General features: G+C 47.2%; 1 protein-coding gene across 3 annotated transcripts; it reads right to left on the bottom strand.

The window, feature by feature from the left end:
* Positions 1-3,636: 3,636 nt before the first annotated feature.
* Positions 3,637-8,603, bottom strand: PCLAF (PCNA clamp associated factor). 3 transcript variants are annotated; one of them, XM_038419210.2, is made up of 4 exons: positions 8,278-8,603; positions 8,061-8,138; positions 7,126-7,294; positions 3,637-4,125 (listed from the first exon to the last, which is right to left on the bottom strand). In XM_038419210.2, exons 1-4 carry the CDS (start codon positions 8,588-8,590, stop codon positions 4,062-4,064), a joined length of 624 nt encoding a protein of 207 aa, XP_038275138.1. In that variant the 5' UTR covers positions 8,591-8,603; the 3' UTR covers positions 3,637-4,061. The 3 variants fall into 3 exon arrangements, with proteins under 3 accessions (XP_038275138.1, XP_038275139.1, XP_043349839.1); XM_038419211.2 differs by having other exon boundaries at positions 8,238-8,427; XM_043493904.1 differs by lacking the exons at positions 3,637-4,125; positions 7,126-7,294 and having other exon boundaries at positions 8,057-8,138; positions 8,238-8,603.
* Between the last annotated feature and the right edge of the window lie 3,607 nt (positions 8,604-12,210).

The raw sequence follows: 12,210 nt of genomic DNA on the forward strand, positions 1-12,210 counted from the left end.
GGTCAAGGAGGTTTGTATCTATAGATATAAATCTGTGTTCAGTGATACCTGGGGTGAAAGTAACTTAAGTGACTTACCAGTATGCAGGGCCGGGGCCTCAACTGGAAGGGGTGGGGCCTTTAAACCCTGGTAGCAGCGGCTAGGAGTCCCGTGCCCTTTAAATCACTGCCGGAGCCCCATGGTAGCAGTAGCAGCCGCCAGGAGCCCCAGGCCTGGTGGCAATTTAAAGGGCCAGGGGCTCCGACCGGAGCCCAGGGCCCTTTTAAATTGCTGGCCTGGGGAAGCTGCCCCCTGCCAGTACGGTTGGCTGTGTACCAGTTTACTTTCACCTCTGAGTGATCCTAATATACTTGGTGGCAGCAGCAGCACCACCTTTTGATAAATAAGAAAAGATTGTTCTCAATCTCCTTTATTTTGATTCAGAAAACAATAAAGTGTGTCTATTTTCTGTGGTGTATGCATGTCTGTAAAGGAGATTGGAGTGCTGTAAATGGGTGCTGCTGAGTTTCAGCTGTACTGCAGCATGTAATCAGTGAGTGAAATTTATTACATATGCCTCTGGGGCCGCTTGCATTGGCCATTGTCGGAAGACAGCATACGGGGCTAGATGGACCATTGCTCTGATCCAGTATGGCCGTTATTTCAAGACTTTCAATTCATGATTTAAAGCTCATCAGGTTTTCCTTTTAATATTTCTGCTAAGTATATTGCTTTGTTATAAGCCAAAACCATTTTTAGCACCTCTACAGTTTTGTTTGTTTACATTTACAGGAGATAATGCTGCCCTCTTCTTTTTTACAATGTCACCAGAAAGTGAGAGCAGGCGTGTGCATGGCACTGTTGTATTCAGCATTGCAAGGTTTTGTTTGCTTGTTAGTCTTTATGACAGGGTAGACATGTATGTTACTGTATCTTGAATTATTTTGGAGTATGCTGTTCACTTTATGTTCTGCCCTTTGTAATAAGTATTGTAGAATTGTCTTCTGTATGACTTTAACACTGCCAGTAGTGTGGAACAACAGGAACAATACAGCTGCTTTGGGTAAAGGCCTCCAGTCCAGGCGACAGAGCTTTATTTCTTGCTTGTTGGTCAGGGAGAGTATTCTATTGATTCATATTGCTCTTCACATTTTTCCTCTTTTCAAGTATAGCTGTTTTTCTCCTTTCCATAGCTTGCAATTAACTAAATAGGCCTATTCTTCAGAAGTAAGTGTAGACAGTGAATTTACCTTGCAGTGCTAAATACAACAGTGCCATGCAAATGCCTGCTCTCACTTTCTGCTGACACAAAATGAAGAGGGCAGCATTGTCTCCTGTAGATGTAAAACTTGTTTGTCTGAACAATTGGCTGAAACAAGTAAGACTGAGTGGACTTTTTGGTTTTGAGTGCACTTATGTAACAAAACTTAATCTACATTTGTAAATTGCACTTTCACAACGAAGATTGCACTACAGTACTTGTAGCAGGTGAATACTATTTATTTTTACAGTGCAAATACCTATAATCAGAAATAGAGATTTCAATTACAACAATACAATATATATATAGGAAAATGTAGAACGTCCAAAATATTTAATAAATTTCAATTGGTATTCTATTTAACAGTGCAATTTAATCATTTTTATCTTTTTAATTGCAATTAGTCAACAGCCCTACTTACAAGCATGTTTGCTTTTCTTCCTAATATTGATTAGTTTTGGTTTTACTACCTGTGTAAAAAGTGTGATGTTAGAATTGCAGTTACTGCCATTTGGCGTTTAGTTTCTAATGCTGAGGTTTTAAAATGTGATATGTAAAAGAGCAGTTTGTATTAAACTGTGTGTTTACACTGCATAAAGGTAGCCTAAAAGGTTTAAATTTGCTTCTTTACTTTAGGGCTTTTTTTACAGTGGGAAATAGACCAGGATAGCTATAACATGCCAATCAATTGCCATACATCTTAGACACATAATAAAGAGGATGAGATTTATTTTGTACTTTAGCGCTCAAAGGACAACATTTGTTGACCAGCAGCCTGCTGTTAAACCTGTTTTGTTCAATATATTCATCATGCAGGCATGGTGAGGTTTGGGGTTTTTTTTAAACCACCATTGGTAATGATCTTTAGCTAAGCACACCACACTAGCTTGTGTGAACATGCCTTTGTGCAGTACAGAAATACATTTAAGTTGGCTTAAGATTTATCCATAGGCATTTAGTTATAGATCTCTCTTCAGCTGCTCACTGTGTTGTATTAGAGCAGCAGTGTGGTGTTAAAGGCCATGTGTATAGCCCAACAAAGGATAAAAATGTTAAAGAAACTCTTGTTCCCATCCTAACTTCTGCCACAAGAAAAGTAAACTGTTCTTTCTGTATCTTTTTAATAAAAGGCTAAGACAGTTAAAATGTAAATTTAAATAAAGCTTTCATTTTAACACTATCCCTTGTTGCCTTTGCTTGTAGAATTTTTCTAGGGAAAACCCCATTTAGTATTTCAGATATACTAACTGCCCTTGATTGGGGGGGGGGGGAGAAAAAGTTAGTTGAGATGGTCTGGAGCTGCTGTTGCTGGAGTCTGACCATGAAGGTGAAACAAAACTGCACACACAAAAAGAGGAAAAAAGAATGGCAGTGTTGAAAATACACCCTCTGCCTCTGGTCCTGACTCACTTGCAGCCTCACCCTTGAAGAGGCACAGGCACAGCACGCAATCTGATTAGTCACTTTAAGACCTGGCACTTGTATCAGCATCAATCTGTTTAAGGTATTGCTTTTAGCTGCCTCACAGCAGTGTTGCAAAAGGTACAGACTTGGCCAGCTAAGCTAGACTCTCTTTAGACAGAAAAGAAAATGAAAGAAGAAATAAGATATGGAAGAAAAGGGACACGAAGGAGGGAGTTACAGCAGTCTCACATGTTTAGGATTTGTTGAAGACTGTGGAAGTGGCAGTATCTGTGGTTTCTTCTCTGGCCTCGTCTAGCCAGGACACTAGGATCAGAACAATGGAGACCTAGTCTCAGTAGACAGTGGGTGTGGCAGTCATAGTAGTTAATCTTACTCCTTCCAGTGTGTGCACCCTCTGCTCCCCTTGAGTGTCTCCCAGATAATGTATCCAGGAAGGTGTGGAAGCCTCACCCCATTAGCCAATTAAAATACATGTTGATTTCAACTGTTTCCTTCCCTTTCTAGGATTTTTCAGCTTGTCATAACACATGACTGTATCAGGAGCCTCAAAGATCCCTTAGCACTGTTTAAAAACAATATAGTTTATACCAGTCTATTTGTCTCCAACTGTAGCTGACTTTTTATGAACAATTTTTATTTACCAGCGGAGTTGGACTTATCTTGTACAAGTCAGACTGCAAGCCTCCACACAACAGCACCTACCAGCTCCAACTGGATGAGGGCCTCACGGGGCTAGGTTCTGTGGAGTACAATAGTCAGATCACCCGTCTCCATTTACATATGTAGGTTGCAGTCTACTAAGCACAGAGTTATTTCAGCATGATTGTTCAAAGCCTCTCTCCTATGAAGTGTTTTGGACCCCTCTCAGAGAAGTATAAGTGTAAGTGTATTTTCAACCTCTGCCCTCACTATCCTGAGAGGGCAAGGTCAGGCACCTCAACAGATTATTTCAATGAAGATACCAACTCAGATTTCTTTGTAAAATACTTCCATTTAATAGAAAAAAAATCAGATTGCCTTTTAGACAGTAAAGCACACATATAGCACCAGTGTTCAACACCATAAGCAGCACACTATAGTGGAATCATTAGGGAAGCCAAGAAAGCCATTTTAAGCAAGATGATAAAAAAAGACGACTTAAACAGTGCTTTATAAGAATGCTAAGCTCTGAGATATATATATTAATTTTATCAGAAACTTTCTTGCAATCGCTTAAACTTTTGAAGTAGTTCTAAGGATGATTGAATAAAAAGCCTAATGTTAATTTAAAGTTCTGTACAATAACTAAACAAAAAAGCCATCATGAATGTAAAAAAAGATATATACAAAATGTACAAGAAAGCCCAACTCAAGTATAGGAAATGCACAGTCAGTAAGAAATGGAGGCAGGACAGAATCATATTTGCTCATCTTCAGAGGATGCACCATCTTCTATGGGATCTGGAGTCAAGGGACGAGCTCTGTAGGGATGGGAGAGAATTTTAACTTTCCAAGCAAACCAATATAATTGACAAGTATGCTGATTGAGAGGTTCTTTTAACAGTGCTCTTCAAGGAGCCTCTGACATACAAGACTAAGTAATGTAGACCACTAGAATTAATGGCCTTTATTAGATCTTAGTATGCTTTTGTACACTGATGAAATATAGTAAGGAACCTTCAAATCAATATAAACAGTAGCCAACTCACTCTTTAGCAAATGAGCAACCAAAAGGTAAAAGCAGCTTTAACTAACCCACATATAGCGTTCCTAAGAAGCCTTTCCCCTTTGAAAGCTCATTCAAGTGTAGAGAGGATTTTATGCTGCATGAGGTACCCACCTGAGAGCGTTCCTTGATGGCAGGAATTAGTTCAGCCACCTTTCCTTCTTTATCTAGATCACCACACACCCACCTTCCACAGAAGCTATCAACCGAAGTTTCAGGTCTGAGCATAGCAAACAAGTCTGGATGGATGTGTGTATGTGAGGGCTCCAGCTGGGGGTGCAGGATCTGGGTGGGGCTGGGGATTAAGGCACGGGGAGAGTGAGGGCTCTGGCTGGGGGTGCAGGCTCTGAGGTTGGGCTGAGGGGTTTGGGGTGCAGGAGGGTGCTCTGGGCTGAGATGAGGGGTTTGGAGGCTGGGAAAGGGATCAGGGCTGGGGCAGGGGGTTGGGGGGAAGCGCGTAGGAGACAGAGGGGGGACATGCTGCTGCTTCTGGGAGCTGTGCAGAGCACCAGGGCAGGGCAAGCCCCAGACCCCATTCCCCAGCGGGAACTCAAGGGCCGGATGCAGCTCATGTGCTGTAGTTTGCCCACCCCAGGACTAGATAAACCACCCTTGCTTCACTGAAGGGCAAAACCCCAGCACAGAGCATCCAGATGAAGAGGTAAAAACAAGAACACACTGGTCAGCATCTTAAGGAGACATGGCCTTGGAACTGGACCAAAAAGCAACCATCTATAGCATAGATTCTCAGCTTGCCCTTCCCCTATTGCCACATAGGCTTGGTGTGAAGAGGTTGAGAACTAATGGTCTGCTCTACAGCGTACTTCTCTCCCTACACAAAAGTATGGGATGGGTTGCAGGGAGATAAAACAGAGCGGTGAGGGATCTGCACTTCCATCATCCTTAAAGGATCCAGGTTAAAGCCTTTCCTATTAGAAGTCAGACGACTCCCAACAAGACCCAAGATGTAGTTTCTGCACCTAGTCCAGTTCCCCATGATCTCCAAAGGGAAATAAAGAACTCGCTTCACAGAGTTAAACCTCATACAGCCTCTTATTTCAGTAAACCTAAAAATAAGAGTTCTGTAGTCAGCTGAAATGTGAACGAGTTAGGGCAGAGACAGCACTTCAGGTTCTGAAATACGAAATATGCAGACAGTCTCCACAGCTTCCCCAGAGCACAGATCAGAGTAACACCAAGTTAGAATAGCAAAAGACTACAGATTAAGAATGTTCAGAGCAAAGACTTTACCTAAGCACCTTATTGCTAGTTCATCAGTCTTCAGCTGCCGCTGGAAGAGTCAGTGGATTCAAAGATCAAGTTTTATCACAAGAGACTGATAGCCTTTATAGATTAAACCGGAAAGAGTTGGATGAATCCCTATTAAAGGTGCTATGGGCTGCTGGAGTTTCCTTTCTGAAGGCCATGATCTTAGCCCTTCAGTGATTATTTGCTCTTTAAACAGCGAGCAATTTTTTCCACTTTCATAGCAACTTTTCATAGCTCTAAACATACTGCAATTACCAGTATGTAGAAAATTGCCCCTCTTTGCTACTCTACATATGCATATCTCCAGTAGAACCTCAGAGTTACAAATACCAGAGTTACAAAACTGACCAGTCAACCATACACCTTATTTGGAACCGAAAGTACACAATCAGGCAGCAGCAGAGACCAAAAAAAAAGTAAAAACAGTACTGTGTTAAATGTAAACTACTAAAAAAATAAAGGGAAAGCAGCATTTTTCTTCTGCATAATCAAGTTGCAAAGCTGGATTAAATCAATGTTCAGTTGTACATTTTTGAAAGAAAAACGACAATGTTTTGTTCAGAGTTAGGAACATTTCAGAGTTACGAACAACCTCCATTCCTAAAGCATTTGTAACTCTGATGTACTACTGTACTGCTGAAAGGAGCAGTATGAGCAAAACCAGAGGCAGGGCATAATTATTGTAAGATAAGGAGAGTAATCATTTATACAAGAGGAAAACTGTTGGCTTCCCAAGAAGCATTTGCTATTCCAAGCCCTGTGCCTTGCTTTCTGGTAACTTTTTCCCATTGGAAAGAATTAATCTGAGGACAGCACTAACATTTATCAGACATCCACTCTCAAGATGGGCCAAAGATGCCAGTCCAAGTATTTTATACAGACAGCCATAGTGCATCCAGCCAAAGGTTTAAACCAGGCAAAAACCTGTTCATCAAAAGGAAGTGCAACTCTAAAGAACTCTGTACACCTTACCGTAATTATTTACCTTTACCCTGCTCCCGAAAACAATAGAAACGGATGAGACAACATAAGGCTACCCCCACCCATAGCTTCCTTACTGTGGCCTAAATAATGCACGAGTTACCCAACTAATTCAGGGTAAGTGTTCCAATGAGTAAGCCCCCAAATAAAAAGATTTCTTGCACGTGCCCTACCTCCTGTCTTGATTACTGCAGCTCCTGCTTCATGCAGTGGGCAGGCAGGGCTCAGGCGAGCAGCAACACCAGCCCAGCACTGTGGTGGTGGTGGGGCACCTCAAGCAAGCAGATCGGGACAGGTCTGGGAAGAGAGGGCTCAGTCTAGCTCCACATGGTGTCCTGTTTTCCCTTTGGGAAATATGCTCACCCTAAGTATGAAGGGGAAGTCATATCCTTCCTGCTGACATCTTTGATGCCAAAGTACTCAGTTGGTAACAAAAATTAAAAGATGATTTGTTGATTTTGTACTTTCTCCTCCATAACCCAACTTAACAGAAACAAATCCTTACTTCTTAGTAAGTCTTCCTATTCCACTGCTTCCTGCCTCTTCAGCATCAGGCATCTGGTTCTCTTTCTCTGCATGCCTGGAGGACTGCCTGAAGAATTCTCCAATCCCTTTTTGCCAGGTTGGTGTTGGTCTCACACATACTGGATTTCCACCAGCATACTTGCTTTCAACTACAAAGGAAATGAGTTTATCAAGCTAGCCATTGAGACAACGGTATGCTGGGCAACCCTGGACACATCTAGTTCAATGATGAAACAAGAAATAGCTCACCATAAACCCCTTAGCAAACACTGTCGCTAATTGATGGGAAGCTGCAGCTCCATCCCATCCCATTTGCAGACTAATCTCCGGACACATTGTCTCTTAAGTGGAAACACCTCAACTTCTCAGCCAGTAGCCAGTTTTGCAGGCGGAACCACGTCCCGTCGTTGCAGCAAGATATCACATCCTTCCGCGGAAAGGCCCAACCCCATGTTTCGTTATGGTCCATGGGCGATTAACACCAGGCTGCCCTCACTGCACAGCAGGTCTCACACGAGAAGCCTTGGGGGCGCTAGGGGCTCACCGAGGGTCGCTCTTATCATTCCCGGTCGCGTCTCTACGCCGGTTTCCCCGCCCGGCTTTGAGGCTCCGGACGCCGGGTACGGAGGGGCCGTTACGGGTCGCACCGCCGGCGGCCCAGCCCGGCGCAGGCTCGCGGAGCGGCCGCGGGGTGAGCGCCCGAGACAGCCGCAGCTCGCGACAGAGAAGCGAGGGCGGCCCCGCGAGGCTCCAGCCCGCCGCGTGACCCCGTCCCCGCCGTGACGAGCGGCAGCTGGGCCCGGCAGGAGCCCACAGGGGACTGGGCCCGAGGAGCTGCGAGGCCTGCGGCGGCCCCCGCCCCGGGCCAGGCTGCGCGGCCCCAGCAGCGGGCTCCCCAGCCAGCTCGACACTCACCTTTCTTGGCAGGCGGCGAAGGGCCCGCGTTGGCGCTGCTGGAGCCCAGCGCTTTCCGGGGAGCCCGGGCGGCGACCACTGCAAGGGGAGGGAGCGGTTAGTGCCCGGCGGGAAGCGCCCGGCCCCAGCCCTCCGAGGCCCGGGCGGCCCCTGCCCCCCACCCGCTCCCACCCGCACCTTTCCGGTAGGCCCCGCCGCAATCCGCCTTGGTCCGCACCATGCCGAGGGGAGGGGAGGGGAGGGCGAGCTCGGCCCGCGCGCTGCCTGCCGCGGACAGAGCGGGAAAGAGCCCGCGTTCGCACACTCCTCGGGCAGCCCACAGCCTTTCCCGCGCGCGCCCCGCGGCGCGCTCCTATTGGCCCGGAGCGGAACCGGACCCGACCACTCAGTGGTCCTCTGCGGCAGGCGTGGGCGGGGACTCGGGCTCGCCCTCGCCCTCGCCCCGCTTCCCCAGCCCACGGGGGCGGGGCCGCTCTCGGTGTGATGAGCCAGTCCCGGGGCGAGCAACCCTTTTGGCCTGAGCGCCACATCAGGTTTCCGGAACTGCATGGCGGGCCGATTAGGGGAGGCTGCCGCCCCAAACAGCCAGGCGTGGCCCCGCCCCCGCCCCCGCCCCCGATGCCAACCCCCCTCGCTTCCCGCCCCTGACGGCCCCTCTGGGACCCCTGCCCCATCCCCCACTCCCTGTCCCCTGACCGCCCCCGGACCCTCCGCCCCTGACTGCCCCAACCAACCCCACGTCTCCTTCCTGACTTCCCCCCCCCCGACCTCCGCCCAATCCAACCACCCCTTCTCCCTGACCGCCCCCAGAACCCCTGCCCCTGATCGCCCCCTGCTGCCCCATCCAACCCCCCCTTCTTGACTCCCCCCGGGACCCCTGCCCCATCCAACCACCTCTTCCTCCCTGTCCCCTGACCACTCCTGGAACCCCTGCCCCTGACTGCCCCCCACTGCCCCATCCAACCCTCCCTCCTTCCTGACTGCCCCCCCAGGACCCCTGCCCCCATTCAACCCCCCCCCGTTCCCTGCCCTTTGACCGTCCCAACCCCTTCCCACACCTCCGAACTCCCCTGCCCTCTATACAACCCTGTATCTGATGAAGCCATGGGGCGCGGCAGGACCCTCAGCTCCCCTAGTTTCAGCACCTATGTCTAGAGTCCGTCTACACTACACCGGGAATTTGACCAGAATAGCTATTACGCAATAGCTCCCTCCATAGACACTCTATTCCAGAATAAAAATCACTGGTATAATTAGTGAACTTCTAAACTGGAATAATTATTCTGGGGGGAAAATCATTGTTATTCCAGATCAGAAAGTCCACATGGGAACAGCAGTTACCAAATAGCTTATTCTACAATGACTATTCTAGTCAATTTCCACATGTAGACAAGCCCTGGTATAGCTGCCAACTGGGAGTGCAAAGGAACCCTTCTGAATGTGATCTGGAGGTAAATCAATGGAATGGTGTCTTGCTGAATCTTGTAAATTGCCTTGAATAATAGAGTTAAAGAGGTGTTGTGATGGATCTACAGGTGCCCTATAATAATACTCCAGAGGGGTAGCCGTGTTAGTCTGGATCTGTAAAAGCGGCAAAGAGTCCTATGGCACCTTATAGACTAACAGACATATTGGAGCATGAGCTTTCATGGCTGAATACCCACTTCATCAGATGCATGTCATCCATGCATATCATCCATGTATTCACCCACGAAAGCTCATGCTTCAGTACGTCTGTTAGTCTATAAGGTGCCATAGGACTCTTTGCCGCTTGTAATAATACTGCACATTAGTCTAATTCTGGGGTTGTTTACGTCTGAGTGTGTTGGATTAGCTCAATCGAGGACTGTCTGAGGACTCTTGCTGTTAAGCCTACATGGTTAGCTTTCACTAGGATGGACTGAGGCCCACCAAACACAGGAGAACAAAGAACTCAAGCTGGGCTTAAAGAGGAACACTCAGGAGGAGGGGGAGACAATGGGATGCGGAGAACCAGACTACATATAGGAAGCTGGAGGGGTTGTCTGGAGAAGATAGGTCTGCCTAGCTCACCCTGCACAGCTGGTAGAGCTTTAGATAAGTCAAAAACAACGAGGAGTCCTGTGGCACCTTAAAGCCTAACAGATTTATTTGGGCATAAGTTTTCGTTGGTAAAAAGCCCACTTCTTCAGATGCATGCATTGTCTCTCCAAAGTTTTGTCCTATTAACAAACAAACAATACTTACGTTTTAAACAGGCTGTTCTGTCACATTATTCCACTCAGTTGGATCTGCAGGGTTAGAGTTGTTGGCACACAGAGTGCTGTAGTCCAGGTCCTGATCTAAATTAGAGAATTGAAAAATTCTACTCCAGGAGAGATGAAGGATTAGGCCTGGCGCTAGTAGGGATGCGCTTGGAGAGAGCAGGAGTACTTGTGGCACCTTAGAGACTAACAAATTTCTTAGTCTCTAAGGTGCCACAAGTACTCCTTTTCTTTTTGCGAATACAGACTAACACGGCTGCTACTCTGAAACTTGGAGAGAGCAGTGTATGGGTGCAGCTAGTTCTGTGACCTTGATAGGTGTGAACTGCTCCATTTAGCTCAATGGGGAGATAAGCCCTAAGTAGAGCCATTCAGGGGCAACTCCAGCCTCTTCCCAGTGTGTGGGGGGGGGGATTAGGCAGGTTAGACTGAAAACTGTGGGTTGTGCCTCCCCTCACTACAAGTGACCCCACCTTCTGTCCCTGGTGACCTCACCTTCTGTCCCTCCTCAGGCAAGTGCCAGGACCATCTCCTCTCCTAGGCTCCCCCCCAAGCCAGGTCAGAAGCTGGAGCCAGGCAGTGCGGGGCAGCTGCTTGGCTGTGCCATGGTGCAGGAAGCTGTGCTGCTCCCCTGTCTCCTCCTCCTGGCACTGCTGCTCGGGGCACTGGGGCTCTGACTGCTCCTCAGCGCCTTTTGACTGCTCACAGCCAATAAGAGATGCCTAGGTGGGGGGACCCAGCTCCAGGGCCATCAGAGCCCTCGGGTAGCAGCGACTGGAGGCGGGGGAAGGACCCTGGGCTAGAGCAAGTCACTGCAGTGTGCCCCAGTGAAGGGGACATAGGCCGGGGTTGCTCTTGGGCCACCACTCAGGGTTCACGACAGCACTGCCTTCAGAGCTGGGCAGCCAACGAGCATTCTTTTCATGCTTCATTTTAACTTTTTGAAAAATTGTACTTTAGGTTATTTTCAAAAACATCGGTCCTGAGTCTCAACTACCTTGTAACTTGTGACATTGTAGATACCCTGTGAAAAGCAAGTGCAAACTAGGAATCACGTTACCACTCTGATTTGGAAATATTTTATACTCACTTTGCACAAATACAGATAACGACGTGTGGTGGTGTGGCAATGCAAAATTAGGGCTGGTGTTTATTTTGTTGTCTAGGGCATCAAGCCCCTCAAAAGATGTTAATAAAATAATTAAACAGTAAGTCATTAATAAAATTCACAATTATTCAATGGGATTATTTGTGGGTTCTGGACAGCCCTGTGGTAGACCTAGGTTCCATCTCTGGTTCTGGTCCCTTACTTCCTGAATTACCATGGAAACCCTATCAGTTTTCTCCATCCCATCTGTAGGGCCCCAAATTGTGGCGCTCATGCTTCTGGCCAAGGAGGCCTAGATGGGGATTTCTTTGATGGGTCAAGTTGCTGCTGAGTGAGATATTCCCTCATCTCTCCAGAGGCCTCTAAACAGCACTCCCAGGATTTCTCCTCTACTTTACACCAGTTTTACACCAAAGTTCAGCCATTGACTTCAGTGGAGTTGTCTTGAGTTACAGCTATGTGACAGAAGAATCGGGCCTCTAGTCAGTGAATAACTATGACTGTTAAGAGATAGGGAGTGGGCTCCAGAACTGGGTTTCTGGCTCAGCATTAATGTTGCTGCCTGCTGTTGTGAGGCACAAAGATCTGGTATTGTGATTATGGGATTCAGAGACACAGAGTCTGTTTACTGCTTTCTCTAGTAAAATATGACAGGTTTCTCAGGTAATATATAACACAGCAGCTGTGTTAGTCTGTATTCGCAAAAGGAAGAGGAGGACTGTGGCACCTTAGAGACTAACAAATTTATTTGAGCGTAAGCTTTTGTGAGCTAGAGCTCACTTCATCGGATGCATTCAGT

The sequence above is a fragment of the Dermochelys coriacea genome, chromosome 10 (assembly GCF_009764565.3).
Source record: "Dermochelys coriacea isolate rDerCor1 chromosome 10, rDerCor1.pri.v4, whole genome shotgun sequence".
In the NCBI taxonomy this organism is placed as follows: Eukaryota; Metazoa; Chordata; order Testudines; family Dermochelyidae; genus Dermochelys; species Dermochelys coriacea.